The sequence below is a fragment of the Vespula pensylvanica genome, chromosome 8, assembly GCF_014466175.1.
Source record: "Vespula pensylvanica isolate Volc-1 chromosome 8, ASM1446617v1, whole genome shotgun sequence".
Lineage (NCBI taxonomy): Eukaryota > Metazoa > Arthropoda > Insecta > Hymenoptera > Vespidae > Vespula > Vespula pensylvanica.
In genome coordinates this window covers 8,490,222-8,511,959 of record NC_057692.1, presented here as the reverse complement: position 1 = coordinate 8,511,959, position 21,738 = coordinate 8,490,222, and the positions used below count along the sequence as shown (strand labels likewise).

The 21,738-nt window shown below is 27.5% G+C and overlaps 2 protein-coding genes and 1 non-coding gene across 5 annotated transcripts; 2 read left to right on the top strand and 1 right to left on the bottom strand.

The window, feature by feature from the left end:
- The first annotated feature begins 8,172 nt into the window (after window positions 1-8,172).
- Window positions 8,173-8,244, top strand: Trnad-guc. Its single transcript has one exon. It is a non-coding gene; the product is annotated as a tRNA-Asp (tRNA).
- A 1,617-nt stretch (window positions 8,245-9,861) lies between these two features.
- LOC122631359 (nuclear pore complex protein Nup133) lies at window positions 9,862-14,997 on the bottom strand. Of its 2 annotated transcripts, none has more exons than XM_043816969.1 (19): window positions 14,748-14,997; window positions 14,335-14,674; window positions 13,884-14,201; window positions 13,622-13,792; window positions 13,411-13,540; window positions 13,131-13,310; window positions 12,883-13,042; window positions 12,632-12,800; window positions 12,388-12,547; window positions 12,193-12,305; window positions 12,009-12,115; window positions 11,718-11,934; window positions 11,503-11,646; window positions 11,217-11,418; window positions 10,987-11,146; window positions 10,707-10,902; window positions 10,473-10,640; window positions 10,142-10,364; window positions 9,862-10,075 (listed from the first exon to the last, which is right to left on the bottom strand). In XM_043816969.1, exons 1-19 carry the CDS (start codon window positions 14,840-14,842, stop codon window positions 9,942-9,944), a joined length of 3,387 nt encoding a protein of 1,128 aa, XP_043672904.1. In that variant the 5' UTR covers window positions 14,843-14,997; the 3' UTR covers window positions 9,862-9,941. The 2 variants fall into 2 exon arrangements, with proteins under 2 accessions (XP_043672904.1, XP_043672903.1); XM_043816968.1 differs by having other exon boundaries at window positions 10,446-10,640; window positions 14,748-14,995.
- A 251-nt stretch (window positions 14,998-15,248) lies between these two features.
- On the top strand, window positions 15,249-20,721 carry LOC122631358 (valine--tRNA ligase). Of its 2 annotated transcripts, XM_043816967.1 has the most exons (19): window positions 15,249-15,440; window positions 15,633-15,782; window positions 16,086-16,259; window positions 16,348-16,475; window positions 16,536-16,700; window positions 16,801-17,002; window positions 17,062-17,350; window positions 17,426-17,550; window positions 17,633-17,778; window positions 17,848-18,055; window positions 18,126-18,299; window positions 18,395-18,516; window positions 18,579-18,687; window positions 18,760-19,035; window positions 19,169-19,483; window positions 19,587-19,742; window positions 19,823-20,032; window positions 20,126-20,401; window positions 20,472-20,721. In XM_043816967.1, the coding sequence occupies exons 2-19, from the start codon at window positions 15,702-15,704 to the stop codon at window positions 20,685-20,687; spliced, it is 3,372 nt and encodes a 1,123-aa protein (XP_043672902.1). In that variant the 5' UTR covers window positions 15,249-15,440; window positions 15,633-15,701; the 3' UTR covers window positions 20,688-20,721. The 2 variants fall into 2 exon arrangements, with proteins under 2 accessions (XP_043672902.1, XP_043672900.1); XM_043816965.1 differs by having other exon boundaries at window positions 15,249-15,782.
- The last annotated feature ends 1,017 nt before the right edge of the window (window positions 20,722-21,738 follow it).

Sequence of the window (21,738 nt, the reverse complement as noted above, 5' to 3'; positions counted from 1 at the left end):
CAATTCTTACGACATATAGATCAAAGAAATAAAATTGGATATTAGAGATATTTAAAAAATGTATTAATGGATATTTATGTATAAAATAATAGAAAGAGTATCTAGGAAAAGTAAATTTTATGTGTCTATGATAAGAAATCTATTATATATTTCCAAAATTAAAAAAAAAATCTTTAATTTTTCAAAATTCTTGAAATACAGCAATAAAACCGTATATTTTATTCATGAATGATTACAAATGCATAATATTTTTATGTATGTCTCATATTGGAAGTTGAAATTTTTTAGTTCTTCTTTCTCTGATGATTAGTAAGACGTTACTATCCAATCTCATATTTATTTTCTTCACGTGGTTGATATGTATTTCGCGGTGATTTATGCTAAATGGAACACAACGACGGTACAACTTAGTCTGATGACAAATGCATATAAATTAGTGAATATATGTTTATATATTATATATTACTTTTATAAAAATCAAAACACAAACTTGTTTCCACACTGTTGATTCACACGTGCGTAGCCTATTCGATACATAGTACTTTTTCTTAAAGGCTGATATCACTATAAAAAATATATAGAGAATTCATTGAATATTCTGTAAGAAAATGTATAGATAAAAAATACATAGCCGGCATTGTTCAAGATTATTAATCAAGCACGTATACTTCAAGAATATGCTGAGCAGGGCAATAAATAAATAGGGAAAGTAGACTCCTAGACAAAAGGAGATACGATAAGATATAAGATAAAATTAAGATATCAATCCGACACTCATGAATCAATATAGTCATCAGAATAAAGGAGTACACATGAGATTATTTAAACATATCGAACGAACTATCCTGATACTTCCACGCCCAACAAATATCTTTCCTTCCCTTCCCATACACTTCTTTATCTAAACTCCTCTCTTTCCATTTCCTAATTTCATTATCATCTTCGCAGATAGTTCGAAAAAACCGTCAAGCATTATAACGATGCACTTCGAGCTAAAAACATTAAAACAACTGAGTCTTAATAGCATCACTGGTCACTCCTCAATTAAAAGTAACCAGCACAACTGACGACAAACGATAACAAAACACGAATATCTCAGCATTTACATCTACACATTTCAAATATATCGTTACAAATTAACTTCACGAGATGCCTTTTATCGCCCATTTCCTTCACGAGTTCCACAGAAATTCTTTAAAAAAATTGCATTCTTCCATTAATTTGCGAGAACGCAGCATGCGATATTTTGCAGAAAACAATTGACAGATTCCGAGCCTTTCGCCGCCGCTCTTTTGCATCATGATTAATGGATCTAAAAAGAAACGGGATTCAAATTGATTACGAGAAATACGCAATGCGAAATAAGTAATGCGCTCTCGTAGTTATATACTTCGCTACATATACTATGAGAATTTAATAAAATTAGAATTTCCAGTGCTATTTTTATTACGGTATTCCCTGTAGGAGTAGTCCACTTTATATTATTACTATTGCTATTACTGTTACTATAATAATAATATATAATATAATAATAAAGATAATGATGAGAAGAAGTAGAAGAATATGCTTATATTATATACATCATATACATCTTAGAATACATATGATGATGGTGATTTATAATAATAAAAAAGATGAAGGAAAGATGTGTGTGTGTGTGTATATATATATATATCTCTCTAAGAGACTGAAAACTGTGAATTCAAAATTACTAACTCTAACCTATATCAACATTTTTTGTTATGAGAGAGATATAAACTATATAAACTTATGCATCGATACGACAGTCGCATGATGGGAATTGTGTTTCTCAGTTACACTTGTATAGAAAAGTAGTTGCTGTCGAAGTCACACACACTTTGAACGAAAGATAAAAGGTTGTTCTCCTAATATCGTTTAAGACGATATGTGACTTCAGCGATGAGTGTAGAAGAAGTTAGAAGTAAAAGTTTTGGGAACTTTGCCCCTTCTCTCAATTCATCGTATATATTGCTTATAGTGGTAAATACATTGTATCTTATATCTTATACGTCGGACGCGTGAATTGAAAGTAATCACACACAATGTCTAATCATCAATTTTTACAGAATAGCTGAGAAGAAGTCAATGCATATTTCATAAGAGAAATGAAACGTGCAATTTTTAGATAGACGTTAATGATGTTTCTCGATTGGCTTTAGAAGCATTATTTTTTATTGCATCTGTCTAAAATAATTCATTATAATAATAAACTGGTAATAATATTATTTAGAAGAAATTAATAAATTAATATTATAATAAATTAATATAAAATATATTCCATTGCGAAAAGTGTTGCAATTCTTCGTCCTTCATTTATCTTGGTATATTGCTTGGTCTCAAATGTTCCTTTTAAATGTTTTTAAAAATCAAATAACAATTTAAACTTTATATGATTTAACCAACAGCGATTAACGCACAAAGCGTAAATAGCTCGAGCGTTGCTTTACGTGCGACAAAAAATATTTCATGAAAGAAAATGGCAGAAATAAATTCGTGACATTATGCATTTCGTCATAGGCTATTCATAATACTTATGTATTGATGGAAAGATAATATATTATACACACTAACGTAATAAAAATCATTTCTCCTATTCTATTTATTATACATAGGAATTATATATTTTATATATAAGTATAGATGCATATATATAGGATTTATGTAAAAGAAAAGAGATATGGAAAGGTTAAATCTTTGAAGGAAAAGTTATTTCCAGGAATGGTGAAGTCTACGCAACTGCTTATAAAACAACCAGGATATGGCTCAGGAAACTTGAAATTCTTAGGTTTTTTCGAAAATTTCTACAACGAGCAATAGGCCATTAATAAAGTTTATTATCTTCGTCATATGTTAGGACATAATTTTTCTCACAAACATCATTTTGCGAATTTGATCAGAATCATAATAAACTTGATCGAGATATGTATAAATAATCGAATAATCGTTTTCAAAATAACAACGGAATACGTATTAACATCGAATTAAGAATAACGTATAATATAATAAGACAACTGTGTCTAAAGGAGATCTAATGGATGTAACGAGCGAAAAGATTAGAGAAATATATCCGTCAGCTTTGAAGGAAAAACAAAGTAAAAGATTGATGTGAAATAATATATATTATGTTATAGATGATAATGGATGATAATTATCATGGATATAAACAATGACATAAGTCTAACTGAATTTATTCATTATTGGAATAATTGTTTAAAAATTTACAATTTATTTATTTCTTCAAAGTAACGTAGTAAATTAAAATGAGATGCAACTCATATGCATCATTTTTTCGATTTGGGATAGCGTAAAGATACAAACATACCTATATATGAAATCCATGCACTGTGTTGTAAGGGTTTATTTCATAAATTCTCCTAAACACAATTTTTATCCGATTTTTATGATCAAGGACTCGTTCGAAAGATAGAGGTTTTCTAGACTAAATTAGTTAATTATGTGATCACGTAATCTAATGCATATGTGCGCCGAATTTATTAATGTGGTGATGTGCGTATGTGTATGTATGTATTCGATGTCTACGATCAATGCTTATAATCATACTGCGTGTCTACATACCATTGGCTTCTGTAAAAGAAAGAATTAAAATTCATTTTCAATCTCGCGTGTCAGTTTTTTAACACTCTTAAGGTGTTACCGCGGTATTAAATGTCTCGGGGTTTATTTCTTTATTTTCTAATTAAACTAACTAATTCTAACTACACCAAAAACCTGTATTTTCTAATTATAGATTTAGTAACCCGGAAACGAAACTATTTAATGCGGTATATTCGAAACTTTTCATTATGCTTAATGCCGGTTGTTTTCTGTTATTATTTTCTTCGCACGTATTTCAATCATCTTCTATTCTACGGCCGAATTCTAACTGTTTCTCAGTCATTTTGTGTGTGTGTGTGTGTGTGTATATATATATAGCACAAAATGACTATAAAATATATTATATATACTAATAAATGCTAATTCTGTCTGCTATTTATTAAGTGACTGACGCAGTACATAAATTCACTTAAATTTGTTCATAGAAAAAATTCGAAAATAAGTATTTCTACATATCTGATAAAGTTCCTTACTTTGTCTACTATCTTCATTTTAATAACTTTCATCTTCAAATAACGATACATCTTCCGGGATGAGTAATTCGCGTGCACTTTCTTAAGCGTTAATAAAATTCAAAACGTCGTTAGTTCGGTTGTCAAAATTCGGAACATATTTGTCACATTTTTGCATTATAAAGGTATTTTCTGATAGGTTTTTCTCTTTTACTAGTAGTATCTTCCGTGATATAAAATAGTTTTATAGGGTTTATGCTCTGCCAACAAATTCTTCATTTTACTAATATTGTCATAGATTACACAAAAAAAAAAATAATAAGAAAAATAATAAGTTTGATCTTACAGTAGTCTTCATCCAGGCAACGAAGTCTACGGCAAACTCAATGTCCTTTTGTTTGTAATGAAGAACAGTTGCCGTTGCATGTTTATGCGTTCGTCATTATCTGTTTTATAAAGTCTTATGTAGTCACTAATTCCAAATATACATCATCGACATAATATGCTTTTTCTGAATATGACAAGTATTATAATTTATCCAATTTCAAAAAAATCAATTTAATAATAAATTTAATATAGAGTCTTAACTGTTTGTGCTTTGAAAATATTTCTGTGTATTCGAAATCATTACACAATCAAAGTATCTATACGTCAAAAGTATTTTGTCTTCAATAAAACATATTCATTACTTTACGTTTTCGAATAACGACCATGTTATTCCTATCAATGAAACTTTATACGATTCTTTTTTTATATTTTATAAAACACAACTTGCGACGAGCAGCCTAATATGAGAATATTTTTCAATGGGAAAACATTCTAATATAAACAGTTTTTATTTGTGTTAAAATTATGCAGATTCCAAACATTTGATAGAAGATAACGCTAACCTCTTAATAATTTTCCAAGATAATATGAATTTACGAGAATATTATTAATAAGATAATATTTATTATCTATTTATATATAATAAAAATCCATAACAAACATGTTAACACCAATATAAATTATAATAATTTTTTATAATTATACAATTATAGCTGAAGAAAAAGATACAGTTTTCTCATCATAGATAAGACTATGACTTGTATATATTTCAAATACTTTCTATCGAAAACGTTAGGTTTATATTTATTGATACTATCATCTGATTTTTATTACGAATATAAATAATAAAATCATTATAAATTACGTTCAAGCAGCTATTCTGCTTGGGCAGAATTTCGTTCCTTGATAACTCAGTCTCATTGTTAAAAACTAAAGTCGATTGGATAATTGCAGGCAATATGAACAATGCATACTCAAAATCTCGCGTCACATGCAATCATTTAACTAATACTTTACGATCGTAAAACAAAATCCTAGGGATCGAATACTACTCCTCCGAAACGTTCCTTCCATTGAGAAAAATAAGAACGAAAGAGATAAAAATTAAATTAAACGAAAAACAAACTGTGTTAAGACAATGCATCGCTAAACGACTTTTCAAAGAAAAGAGTTACATCTTAGAGAAACGGGCGCGCGACTTTCATATTCGCAAAGACATTCATCAACGAAAAACTTATCGTTAATGTGAAATAGCGATACTCGATATCACGCTAAAATATCAGGAATCATGTTGCTTACGCGAAATTCCATTCAACAGTGGTATAATCATTATTATTTGTTATATTACATTGTTATTCACTATCATATTCGAATCAACGCACATAGGACAAATATAACATTAATCGGCCATTTAATATCAAACACTAAATTTTAATAAATCTACAACGAATAACTTTTTTCTTTTTTTTGAACGCGACTGTTCAAGAGAGCCAATATGTTAACGCACACGTGCTCATCCTCAGCAATTCACAGTACTTTCTTTAAGAGCCATATATCATTATCAAGAACATCTTCATTAAATTTTTATGTATTCTTCATGTAACAAGTATTAGCTTTTACTTATCGATATATTGGCTTGATGCGTCAGATATTCTATGTACTATGTACTATGAATAAAATCATATCTCACTTAAAATACGCTTCAAATTAAATTATGCTGTAAATCTTCAAACCGCATTAGACTGGAATTACTTTAGATATACATGTTAACTTTAAGCTGAACTACATTCGATACGTAGATACACAAATTGAAAAAGTATAAAAAGTGTTTATGGTACAGAAGAAACTCTTTTACTTTAACAATTTAGAACAAAACTGTTAAAATTCTTATATACAGATTACTAATAGAACCAATTTTAATCTATGGCTACCAGGTATAATGTAATGTTTGTGCTAATAAAATGAAAAAAATTCGCACCTTGGGAAGAAAATGTCCTTAAATAAATATAGATCCTCGGAATCTATAATTATATGAAATACATAAGTAACGGCAAAATTTACCAAAATATTTAGATAAATTAGAATAGACCTATTTATATTAAAATTAATAAGAAATCATTAAGCAAGAAGTATGCGTAACACCATTGCAAATGGATCTGTCTTTAACTTAATCTATCGAAATACAGAATTATTTGAAAAAAAGAAACAGAATAACTACCTATATACTATCAGAACCTTTTACTTATTTAAATTCTATTGGATTCATCCAAAATAATATTATCATTTTAATAGAAAATCTGACAAAATATCATATAAGTATGACATAGCAATTGACCACCCTGACATGCGATTTAAAAACAAACTAATTGACATAGATTGAAAAAATACGCATAAAAATAATTTAAAAAGATACTGTTGCTTACAAAAATAATCAAAATACTACGACGTAAATATTATAGAATAATGAACTTAAATTGTTAATAAGCTAAGCATAGAAATGTAATTAATAAAATGTACGTTGTAAAATAATATGTTATTAGTTCTCGTCGGTATTATAATACTTAGTATATAACTAGTATCCGTCATAACTCCGCTGAAACGAAAATATAACTATTGGTGTTATTATCTTCTTTTTATTAACAAATGATATATCGTAAGTTAATGATTCACGGGAGAAATAAATTACAATCCTTAAAAATTGTGTATAATATTTAATAAACGAATGTTCAGGCTGATCTATCCTCGACTCGTTCCATCCACGTCATCAGCTTCCTCGGATTATTTTATCTCTTTCTTAGAAATACCACAAAGTGATAATATGCCGTCATATATAATGCGTATTTGATCTCGCTACAACCTAACGAAAGTGTCCTAAATAAACAATCCGATAATCAAATAAGAAAATCGACTACAATACCATATTACAAATGAAAATATCAATATGGCAGTAAAGAGTATAATCACGCGTGTTTTTCTATTTGTTCTGCTCCAAAGAGATTCAATCATTTAACAAAAGTAATGAAAAAAAAAATTATTTAAAATAAACAATAACAACAATAATCCATATGGGATCCCATCCCTTAATGAAAAATAAAAGTTCACTGAAAAATAAAAATTGAATCAAAGCATGTATTTCTCAATGAGAAAATAATAAGAACATAATCATTGAAACCACAAAAACAAAAATTCCAAAAGCGATAGAACATCAGCAAAAAATGAAAAGTTCGATTTGTAATTGGACTTTACATATAAATGTACCATCAAAAAACTCACAAAACCAAGTATGTTAAAAGGCTAAATCCAGCACCAAATTTAATTAAACGAAAGACTACAGCATTCGATTCGGAATAAATTCAAAATATACTTGAGAAAAAATAATAACACGGATATATCAAATGATAAAAATCTAATCATAAATGAAATCGACAACTATATTTAGTCTAACTAGATTACTAGAACACATAAAAAGTGCATTAGATTACGCTATACCTAGTGTATATAATAATTTTATTTCAACTGAATCATATCATAAAACATTAAAAATAATTATATAAACAAAAACTATTATACTTTATATAAGTGAACAAATAAAACAGGATTAAAATTGTCATTTCAATAAAATAACGTTGTAAAAATATTGAGAAATTACTATTGTATGCTATCTTATATTATTTATTTAATTAAAAAGAAATTTTGTAATGATTAACATACTTAATGTAATTTATATACTAAAAATTACAAACAATACGTATTCTTATCCTCGGTAGTATAGTGGTTAGTATCCCCGCCTGTCACGCGGGAGACCGGGGTTCGATTCCCCGCCGGGGAGCAGATTATTTTTTTATTACTTTCATATTTTTTGTTTATTTCTATTTTTTAGACAAATACATTTGCATATTTACCTAAATTCACAGCTTAATATGAATTTGAGAGTATGTACATACTGCGCAAAACTGGAAAGAGTTACGTAAGCGAAAAAAATGTAAATCTAATGGAACTGAATGGAAGGAGATGGCTTGCTCTCACGCCTATTTTCGGTTCTGTTGTTCTATTTTCCAAGGAAATCATATATATTAATTAAATCAGTGGACGATAGTGACGTTACAATGAATCAAGAGCAAGTAAATATGCTTACAATACGTGCACATAATATGTATATATATAATCAAATACATGTACGTACGGGTGCATGCCATAACTATATAATCTAAAATTAATGTATAAAAACTACAAACATATCTAAAATTAAAAACTCGCTAATACCATTAATATAATTTTTACGATTACTTTTCTGTGCTTTATTCTGACTAGATGTAGGTAAAGATAACTATTTTTAGTACTTATATGTAAATCGTAATAATAAGTGCAGCTATAGAGTTACCATAGTCCAAAGCTTATTCTATTTTTGATTATGATAGATCCTGTGATATAAGTGTAATTCCATTATATAAACAAATATGATGGTAAAATGTTGATCAATACTATCATTTTTCTATTTCCTAAGAATTTTTTGTTATCATTTATACGAATATTTATACTCCGCTTTGTATTCTTTATACGCGACAGATGTTTTTTTTTTTTTTTTTTTTTTGCAAACTTTAAATGTACGTAGGCACATATAATTGTTGCATACATAGCATAGTTGTAAAAAATAAAATGGAGAAAAGAACTTAGATGATGGAATAGTTGTTCGATTTGAAAGTATACTTTAGCAAACCAGTTACACTGTTGCCATTATCATTATAACTTCACAATTCTTTAGAATTTTTACTTAAAATTTTAACTATATATAATAAAATTTTAACTATATATTTAACTAGTATTTTTACTATAAATTTTAACTAAATAAAAAATTGAAACTATTGCTTGAACTCTTCGTTAGTACTTGTAGGAAAGAAAAGGGACCTTCGATGTTCACTCATCGGAATGCAAAGGAAAACTAATCCAGTAACATTCAAAGCCGATCAAATGTTCGATTTTGGTGACACATGATTTTGGTAACCGCCAATTCAAAATTTAAATCTAACAGAAAATAAATGAAAATTATTTAGTTACTTTTATTATTAGTTACTTTAATACGTCTTCCGTACCGTGTAATATTTAACCAAATTTATTATTGTTTAACTGTAAGTTTATTTAACTCCGCGTATTTGTATATTGTTTAAATAAACCTAACATTACCAAAAGTATTGATTTAAAAATTGTCACATTTGGAAAAAGAGTGCTTCGATTTTTCATCGACATAAAAGAAAAAGAACTGTCTCAAATTATTGATCATTAGATCAAAGTCAGTGAAAAGTTTGTTTTTATTAATATCACACATAGCCGACCACGACATAAAAATTGTTAAGTATTGGAATTGTAAATTAAGATTATTTTATGTTTATCGCTTATGATCTGTGGAATGTTTAAACAAATGTACTATTATAAAGAAACTTATTGATAGTTTATATATTGTTTTTATTTATTGTATACAAAAATACAAACTTAGTACTGATAATGATATCACGTAAAAATATTTTAACGTTAATAATTATCATAAGCATATTCATATAATAATTTGACAAGAAATTGAAAATTACTGGATGCTGCAAGAGTTCCTAATTCAGGTTCCATTAAAAGTGCATCAACTGATGGTAGAAATTCTTTAACTTTACCACCTGCATAAAAAATGAAACTGTAAATAAATGAAATTAAAATCATCCATAATTTTACGCATTACATACCCATCATATATGCAAGCTCCATTAATTTAAAAAATATAGTTCCTTGTGCTTGTTGCTTAGGATTTTTTTCAACTGATTCCCATGAATCCCTTCGGGCTGCACGTGCCCAAATTCGCAATTTTAATGAAGACTTTTCCTCTTCTTGTTTGACATAATCTAATAAATCTAAAGCTTTTTTAAAATCATATTCGCTTGCTATAACATTATCTTCAGATGTATAAAGCTAGATAAACAAAATTAGTGTACTTAATATCATGATATTTATCACGTAAAAACTATCATTGTAAACGATTAATATTAATACCGTAATTAATTCTACTGGTGTAAATACTTTTAATTTTTCAATATCATATCCATATGTGGTGAGTACTCCAGTTGGTAAATCTTCTTGATGAGCAATCAAAGCTAATTCATTGTCAATACTTTTTATACAATCTTTTATTTCATATTCAGGTTCATCAGATGCAAGAAGTGCCAATTTTGCCAATGACAACATAGACTATTCACAAAATTATATGAAATTATTTTCTTGAATATCATTTCTATAAAAATAACAAACACATACTTTTTTACGTGTTACTAATTCAGTTTCTTGAACTGCTAACGAATGAAGTGTATTAGCTGCAAATCTTAATTCATCCGTTAACACTGCTTGCACCCATGATAAAGTGGGATGTTCAGATAACTTTTCTGTCAATTCGATGGAACCACCACGTCTACATCTCTCTACTAATTGCCCTTGTCGCCCATCTTTCACGTACCTTTACATGTTTAATAATTACATATCTTAAATATTGTGTGTAAGATTATTATAACAAAATATGTATATTCAAATATATATTTACCATGAAAATAAAAAACCTGCAAAATCTTGTGACGCAAATTTATCTATGTAACTATCAAGTCTATTTTTATTATTTGTTAATTCGCAAATTTGTACAAGAGATACAAAATCACAATATTTTTCAGCAAGCATGGCAGCATTTTCATATTGTTCTTCTTTTACTGTAAGAAAATATTAATGATTAATTATACTTGTTGTATCAATAAAAATAAATATTTATACAATACTCACTAAGAGGTTGAATCAAATTCATTCTATCTGTCTCATATTGTTTTAAAAGTATTTCAAATTTTTCAGTACCACGAATACTTTCTAAATGACATTTTCTTCCATCTAATATAAGATCTATAAGACTGACTAGTTGTTCGTATAATTCATTTCTAATTGTTGTATCATTCGTTCCAGTAACACCATGTTTTAAAGTCATATTATGCTGCACATGTGAAAAATTAAAAATTCATTAAAACTACTTAAAAAAATTTAATCAATATTGAAATATAAAATAAAATGCACAAACCATTGTAGTAAGACAATTTCTAAGACCATGTTTACCAGAAGCTGCAGTCCAAGGAAGATATTCCGTTATACCATTTGAACATCTTGTTGGCACAAAACGTTCAGCATTATACTGTCGATATTTTACTACTTCGTGTAAAACACCCTTATTATAAAAATATAAAACTATGAAAAAATTTGTATAAAATAACGTGAAGATCTTACATACGTACTTACCAATAATATAGAATTTACTTGCATTATATATTGTGCAACTTGATGCGTTGGTCTTTCTGATAGTGTAACTTCAGTTGCATTGCTTACTAAAGTAGGCAGGAATAAATGTACGGCACTTACTTCGCGATAAAATATATCACGTGAAGTTAATTCTTCAGAAACATATGTTTCAGGATTCAACGTTTGTTCAATAATAGAATCAATAAGCTCTGGATTCCTTAAAAAGTGATAAATATTAACATATATCAAATATAATTTTATTTTTGATAAAAATTTTTTATAGAAACATACCTATTTTGAAGATTATATATAGTCATAGCAGCAACTATTTTTTCTGCATATTCACTAAGAACATGCGATGTAGACATGATTATTCCTCTATATGTTACTGCACAGAACTTTATAATGGCATAAACGTTATGAAGAGAATAATTAACATATTTTTTAGATAATCAAGTTATAATTTAGTACTTACTCTATCCCATAAATTATGTTCTTTTAAGAATGATACAAATAAATCTAATGCTTTTTGTTTTCCTTCTAATTGATGCGGTATTTGAATAGCAGTAACAGCATTGATTGTCATAGCTAAACAAAAATAAATATTCATAAAGTTTAATGATTTTATATAAAAATAATTAAATAGATAAAAAATAATAATTATAATTACATAAATCTCTATGGTTTGTCCAACGTGGATCATTTGCTGGATAATCATCAATTAAATCTTTTGCAACTTTCAAAGCCAGTGTATCAAGAATTGCATCAATGTCCATTACAGGTTCTTCTTGCAGAGGAAATAATTGTGTTAAAATTTCTTCACATTGTAACTATAAAATTAAGTATTCCACATTAATAATATATCATTATTATTAATAATAGATTTCATTTTTTTATAATATCGTTCTTTGAACCTTATTTTGACGTAAACTAAGTAAAAACGCAGCTCTTAATTGTGTGGCACCATCGGAACTATAAAACATATCTTGCAATTCATCATTACTTGTAAGTAGAGAAAAGTTATGTGCTGTTTGATCATTTTTATAATTATAATCTATAGTAGCATTGATATCTGTGTAATTTCTATAAATAATAAGTAACGATTAATTAATAAAAATAATTATTAAATTATTAAATTATTAATATTATTAAATAAAAAACGAACGTATTAAAGTCTTGTGACGAAAAATCTGTTGGTATAATAGAAACAAGCCCAACATTTTTTGTAAATAGTACTGGTGTTCCAGAACATAAAGCTCCTCCTAAGATACTGTCTTCTTTACCTCTAATTAATTCTATTTTCTCTTGTTCATGTTCAGAAGCACCTAAAGAAATAAGTGTACTTAATTCTTTAAACTATTCTCTATATGATTTGTAAGTTTCATTCGTAATGGTATTGTAAAAAACACTTACAATTAACTACAATAACATTAAATTGATCATATATAATCGCTTCCCAGCCGCACAGTATGAAACGATGAGAAAGTAAAATCGTTTCTATATCAACATGATAAAAGAGAATATAATCAAATTTCACAGGAATAAACCATTTGAAACTATTTGCCATAGATGTGCCAGATAAAGATATTAATCCTACAAGAACATATGATAAAATACAATATAAAAAATTAAAAGTGAATTATAAAATTATAAAAAATGATTGGGATAAAACTGGGCAATATAAATTTATTACCAAGAGCAAAATAAATTTGCATAGAAATATCAGCACAGTGGGCTGCCATTAGAAGTATTATTCCTTCTTCACAAAATTGCATATCAATCAACCAAGTATCCATACTTTGTGGATTACATGCACTTGATTCCTATAAATGAAGAAGTATTAATATATGTATAAATAATGATTATAATTAATAATTGTTTATGAAAAATTTTTTAATTCTAACCCAAACTTTTCTTTGAAATGCTTGTGAAACCATATGACTAATATCTTCATCAAATTCCATTTTTTCTTGTTCATTATGTGGAAATGACCAATATTGTAATGATAATCCAGCAAGAATCAAAACCCTTGATCCTTTCTCTCCAAGTCCTGAACATATGACTTTCACTAATTTCTAAAAAAAATATTTATTAGAAACAATATGTTTATATTGCAATATCAATTTATAATCTTATCTATATCTGTAATAAAAATTCATAAAATACAGTTTCTGCAACTGGCGATTGTGGTATAGCTCCGAAAATAAGAGATGTCATTCTACGTCCAATGCCACCCAACCATCCTTGACTTGTTCTAAGGACACGGCAAACAATACTATTTTTTCCACTAACAAATTGTGGTTGTAAAAGTGCTACTGTACACGTGGTTGTAGCTAAAATACAACCATGACCAGGGATATATGTTAGACAATTAACTTCTTGTCCAGCAAGTTCAGCACTTGTTTCTACAGATGATCCTTCATGAGCTATACTAGCCCAAAATCGTACAATACCTTCTGGTGAAACTGCCATACAACTTGGAACCTAATATAATATATAATTATCTCTATTTATCATTTTATAAAAAAAATTAGCTTTATTATAATTGATTATATAATTGAATTATAATATTATATAACTATTACAAATATTTGTATCGATATATAATTTTAAGAACCTGTTGTCCTGGAGGTAGCCATACAGCTATACATTCAGCTTTGTGAGCAAGATCGCTTTGAGGTAATTGTAATTCACGACACTGACTTTTAAATATTCTTCTTTGTTTAGGATCATGTATTGTAGTTTTACATTGCCATACTAAAATTCTACGTCCACATATTAACCAAGCCCATCCATCTGCGGATACACAAACACTAACAGCCGTACTTTTATCAACAAATGTTAAAGCTTCTGTGACAAGAACGGGTAAAGACGATCCAAAACTTTCAACAACATGACCCGGAGTTCTACAAATGACTTGTACAGACTGATTAGATCTCCCTGACATACTTAATCCTCTGAAAAAGTATATTTTATAAAACATAGAAGATGATACCGTTTTAATTGACAAATACATAAAATCATACTTACGAACTATTTTTCTTCAAGGACTGCACTATTGACATTCTTTTTCTTGGAGAATTGACATTTCTTCCCAAAGAATTTCCAAGACCCGTTCGATCCATTTTTATATTTATACGATAGTTGACATTCAAATATTAAATTTATAGTAAAATATGCTTATTTATCTTATATACTAAAATAAATCGTTAGGTTAGTATTGTTCGCGCTATAAACTGACTATACATGACTACATGCGTTTGGCATAAACCATGTAAACATATAATTATCAACTGCTCAACATGTGTAGAAAAGAGTATATATTTATTTCTACGAACAATCAAATATTCCATTCATGAGAGTATCTTGATTGAGAAGTTTCATAAATTTAATTTTCAATAAATTAGAAACAATTTAAATAAACAATATATAAGAGGTATTTATTTTTTAACATGCCATCTTATGTTTTGATAGAAAAATATTTTCAAAGTAGATGGAAAATCTACTTGTGAAGCAGTATTCTACGGATATATCCTCATTATGGCTGTTCATCGCCTCTGGTTTTATAATGGTTTACGGCAGCTATAAGAACAGGCGTAATTTTTGATAGATTTTGATAAACAAGGTCTCATTTTAAAGACGAAGCTTTAATTTAGGACCCCGCTTTGTAGTTTATATTTTGTCCATACTTGTCGCTGAAGTCACACACGCTTCGAGTGAAAGGTGATGAACAGCCTTATACATAGATCGAATATTCATCTGATGCTTTTGATGGAAAATTGTAGATAAGTTGCATGTGAAAGCACATGGTTAATTTTGTTATTTGTGAAACAGTATTATCAGCTTAGTTAGCTTAGTTAGCCGGCAGAAATTGAAATTAGGATAATTATTGACACAAAAATGGTCGATGCACAGATAGAATCGAATAACGATGAAAATGTGCCTGAAAAAACTGCTAGGCAATTGCAAAAGGAAGCTAAGAAAATGGCAAAACTGGAAAAGTTTAAACAGAAACAAGAAAAAAAAGAAACTGGCAAGCCGGTTAAAGTGAAAGAAACAACAGAGGTGAGAATGTTCGTTGTATATCGATTATTTTATTAATTTTAAGCTATAGTTTTTGTTTCCATATGGTATTTATAATTTATATGGTATCTTAAATAGTTCTGTTCTAATAAATATATTCTATATATTCATTTTAGTGCTCACATTGGTTAATATTGACTTAAATCAAATGAAATAATATAAATATTATAAATATAAATGCGCCAAAATAACTCAATTAGATTGTAAAATTTTATCATTATTATAATTCTTTAAATTGATTATATAAATGGAAGTTTTTATTAATCATTTATTAATGATATTTAGAAAATTGATAAGAAAAAGGATAGTAAGGATACTACCTTATATACTGTAAACACACCAGTAGGAGAAAAGAAAGATGTTACTGGTGCAATGCCTGATACTTATAGTCCACAATATGTAGAGGCTGCTTGGTATGCCTGGTGGGAAAAACAAGGATTTTTTAAACCTGAATATGGGGTATAAATATTAAATATTATTTTATTAATTTATTAATTTATTAATTTATATATTATATTCTTGGTACTTTAATTATTAATTATTATAGAGGAAAAGTGTATTGGAAACGAATCCTAAAGGAAAGTTTGTAATGGTAATACCACCGCCAAATGTAACTGGTTTTCTTCATCTTGGTCATGCCTTAACTAATGCTATCGAAGATGCTATTACAAGATGGTAAATTTTTCTTATTATGATAAATAAAAAAGATATTTTATTTAAATTTAATATACTTAGGAACCGTATGAAAGGATGTACTACTCTTTGGAATCCAGGTTGTGATCATGCGGGTATTGCAACTCAAGTAGTTGTAGAAAAGAAACTTTGGAGAGAAGAGCAAAAAACTAGGCATGATATAGGCAGAGACAAATTTATTGAAAAAGTATGGCAATGGAAATATGAGTAAGTTTAATGACTTTTATATATATTAATTATAATTTATAACTAATGTTCGTTCGAATCATTGTCTAACTATTTATTATATTAAAAACTTATATTTTAGAAAAGGGGATAGAATTTATACACAATTACGAAAATTAGGTGGTTCCTTTGATTGGGATCGTGCTTCTTTTACTATGGATCCGAAATTATGTCGTGCTGTAACTGAAGCATTTATAAGACTTCATGATGATGGCACAATTTATAGAAATAGTCGTCTTGTCAACTGGTCGTGTAGTTTGAAAAGTGCAATATCAGATATTGAAGTGAGATTTTTGTAGAAATTATACTTATATATTTGAAATATATAAACAATGTTTTGCAGGTTGATAAAATGGAATTGACTGGTCGCACTTTGTTATCTATTCCTGGTTATAAAGAAAAAATTGAATTTGGTATATTAGTATTCTTTGCATATGAAATTGAAAACTCTACAGATAAAATAATTATAGCAACAACTCGTATTGAAACAATGTTAGGAGATAGTGCAATTGCGGTACACCCAAAAGATACACGATATATTCAATATATTGGAAAATATGTACAGCATCCTTTCTGTGAAAGAAGAATACCTATTATTGCAGATGAATTTGTTGAAATGGAGTTTGGTACTGGTAAATATCAGTTAATTTTTGTAAAAATATTTTCAGTATACCACAAATATTTTTACTAAAATTAATTAAATTTAGGAGCTGTAAAGATTACACCAGCTCATGATCCAAATGACTATGAAGTTGGGAAAAGGCACAATCTTCCATTTATTACTATCTTTGATGACAATGGAAATATTATCGGCGATTGTGGAAAATTCACGGTATTTCACACATATATTTTTATACATATTAAATATTACACACAAGAAATTCTTTCAAAATAAATATATTATGGAACTGTAGGGAATGAAAAGATTTGAAGCTAGGAAGGCAATTATACAAAATTTAAAGGAAAAAAATTTGTTCATTGAAATCAAAGATAATCCAATGATAGTGCCAATATGTAGTCGATCCAAAGATGTAGTTGAGCCTCTCATAAAACCACAGTGGTAAATTGAATATATAATAAATATTCTACATTAAGATAATATCTAATACTGAAATTGATTTTTCTATAGGTATATTAAATGTGATGAAATGGCCAAGACAGCTATGAAAGCAGTAAAAGATGGTGATTTAAAGATTATTCCAGAACAATATAAAAAAACATGGTATCGCTGGATGGATGGTATCAAAGATTGGTGTATTTCGCGACAATTGTGGTGGGGCCATCGTATTCCTGCTTATCTTATTAAAAATATAAATAATACTATAAATGAAGAAAAGGTAATATCTTGCAGGAGTTTAAACCCAATAAATTTCGTAATGTATTTTAATGCGTAATGCATTTTATTAGACAGATGATACATATTGGGTTAGTGCTCACTCTGAAAACGAGGCTAAAGAAAAAGCAGCTAAAAAATATGGTCTAGATATTAATGACATTATTCTTGAACAAGATCCTGATGTTCTAGATACTTGGTTCTCTTCTGGCCTGTTTCCATTTTCTATATTTGGATGGCCTGATAATGTAAGTAAATTACAATGTATCATATATATTTATTGGAAAAAATATTGGAAAAAAAGAAACTTAGGTATATATTCAAATCTTATAATTTTAAACAGACAGAAGATCTGAAAGCTTTTTATCCAGGTACATTACTAGAAACTGGACATGATATATTATTCTTTTGGGTTGCAAGAATGGTATTTCTAGGGCAAAAATTGTTAGGAAGACTACCTTTCAAGTACGTATTACATATATTTATATATTATTCATAAATATTTATAAATAATCCTGTTTCAACAGGGAAGTATATTTACATGCTATGGTAAGAGATGCTCATGGAAGAAAAATGAGCAAATCTCTAGGTAATGTAATTGATCCAATGGATGTTATCAAGGGAATATCTTTGGAGGTATTTAGAGTATAATATGAAAATAAAATAATATTTAATAATAAATTTATTGAAAAAATATTTTGTTTTCAGAATCTTCATAAGCAACTCTTAGATTCAAATATAGATTCAAATGAACTTAAACGAGCCATTGAAGGACAAAAACGGGATTATCCACAAGGCATACCTGAATGTGGAACCGATGCTTTACGATTTGCTCTTTGTGCTTATACTACACAAGGTCGTGATATCAATCTAGATATTCTTCGCGTCCAAGGTTATAGATTCTTCTGCAATAAAATTTGGAATGCTACTAAATTTGCATTGATGTACTTAAGTTCTGAATTAAATTATGACGAATCTCAATCGGTAAGATTTGATAGGTAAATTGTTTTAAGAATGAATTTATTACATATACATTTTATATATATATATATATATATATATATATATATATATATAGAAAAAATATATATACTGAAAGAATATATAATTCATTCAGAATGGAATTGGTATGATTGGTGATTACAAATGGTACCAATCAACTTTAAAGGAAACATGCATACAAGATGCATTAAATAATTATTTAGAAAATTACCCTTATCTTGATGGATATACACCATCTCAAGCTGATGTTAAAATTTATAATATTTTGAATTCTCTGGATGTTCAGTTTTCAAATTATCCTCATTTATATCGTTGGTATAATCACATGGAAACCTTCAATGAACATGAAAAATCTATTTTTCGCATAGAACAAAATACAATGCTACCACAATGTGCATGTAAAGATCATAAGAATAACAATAATTCTCAAGTAAGTATTTAAACTTTATAAATTTTTTACTGTATGATTAATTATATATTTTTTTATATAATTTTGTACAATTAATAAATTATTTTCACGAAAACGTTCATAGTTAACAGGTAAAGAAACAAATGTAGATTTATGGATGCTCTCAAGAGTAAGTTATACAGTTGAGACCTGTAATGAAGCTATGACACAATATGATTTTACAACAGCAACAACTGCATGTTATAACATGTGGTTGTACGATTTGTGTGATGTTTACTTGGTAAATATATTTTATAATTGTGAATTATTCGAGAGAAATATTTCATTTTTATATAATTATAAAATAATAAATATTTATAGGAATACCTCAAACCAATATTTCAAAGTAGTAGTAATAATAATGAAACTAAATTGCAAGCAAGAAAAGTGTTATTCAAAACTTTTGATGTTGGATTAAGACTATTACATCCTTTTATGCCATTTATAACTGAAGAACTTTATCAACGTTTGCCTTGTAAAAAACAAACTTATCCAAGCATATGCATTAGTCCTTATCCTGATGTTATAGAGGTAATTATAGTAAAAATATATTATACTTCATATTATGTGAACCTTTTGTCAATATTTAATAATATCTAATATTTACTAACGTTTATTCATTAGTGTCCATGGAGAAATTGTGAAATAGAAAAAGACATTGATTTTGCGCAAAAAGTAATAAAAAATATTAGATCAGCAAGGGCGACTTATAATCTACCAAATAAACTAAAAACTGAAGGATATATCAAATGTGATGATCATGCATTAATAAATAGGATTGTAAAATATCAAAGCTTAATAGAAACTTTGGCTTATTCCACAATTAGCTTAGAGAAACCTCCTTTGGGATGTGCTATTGTTACAATAACGGACAAACTTCAAATACACCTATTGCTAAAGGTACTTACAAAATAATATTATTTATATCTTTATGACTGTATACAAAATACACAATACTTTTTCTTTCTAGGGTTTAATTGATCCAAAAAAAGAGTTAGAAAAACTTAAAAAGAAAGAAGTACAATTAACAGAAATTGTACAAAATATTAAACAAGCTATGTCTGTTACTGATTATCATATTAAAGTACCTCTTGATGTACAAAAGAGTAATGAAGAAAAAATGAGTAATAGTGAAGGAGAATTACAAAGAATAGTTGATGCAATAACAGCTGTACTAACTATCTAATATTTGTATACGATATTATAGCTTTTAGAATTTACCTATGTATTATTTATTTATTTAAGCATTTAATTTCATAATGAAATACAGCCCAAATACATGAAAAATGATATAAATGAGTTACTATTGATACAAACAAGTTTTATGTTTGTACATTTGTAAACAATATTAAGAGCTCGCTTTTATACACGTGATCTTTAGCGGGTACTGAAGAATTATATATTTTCATATGGTCCATAAATATATATAAAAGATAAAAATAAAATGTTCTCTTAAACGCAACACAATTTGCGTTTCGAAAGAGTATTAAATTAAATAAGACACTTAATGTTATATTTATAGCATATTTATTGCTTTACAGAAAACGCGTGTATAAAAATGGGCCGAAGATATCTTTTCAAAATAAATGAATAAAACGATATATTTAATATATATATTAAATTCCTTATCGTGTAAATTTCATAGAACAAATAATAAAACATTGATGCTGAACAAGAAGAATCTCTTATTTGATGTGTTACATCAAATATCTCAACTAGTTAAATAAATTATTAAAATCAATTTCTATTTATCTTTTCTTTTCTTCTTTTATATTCTTTTATTCAGAAAGCATTAGCAATAATAATGTATAACGATTGTTAAAATTGTTATAATAAAAATTTAACAAGGAATCTAAGTAATAAAATCGACTAAGTTTAATTTGTTCTATTTGATACACCTCTAACAATACCTGTAACTAATTAGCTTATAATGTACTTATTAAATAATACATTTCCAATTTAAATAATGCCCTTAAGGAGCTACATAACACTTACACTACAATTGAGTAATTAAATCATTATAATATTTAGCTATAAAATAACAAGTTTTTCTCATCAAACGATAGATACATATATGTGGCAAATTACCTTTTCTATGTATATATAAGATCATTGTTTATGTATATTATATATTTTATATGATTAAATTATTACATTACTATAAATCACTTGTTTAGAATAAATCTTAAAATGTAAAATGGATAATTTCATTGATTTTTTAATTACGGTATAAAATC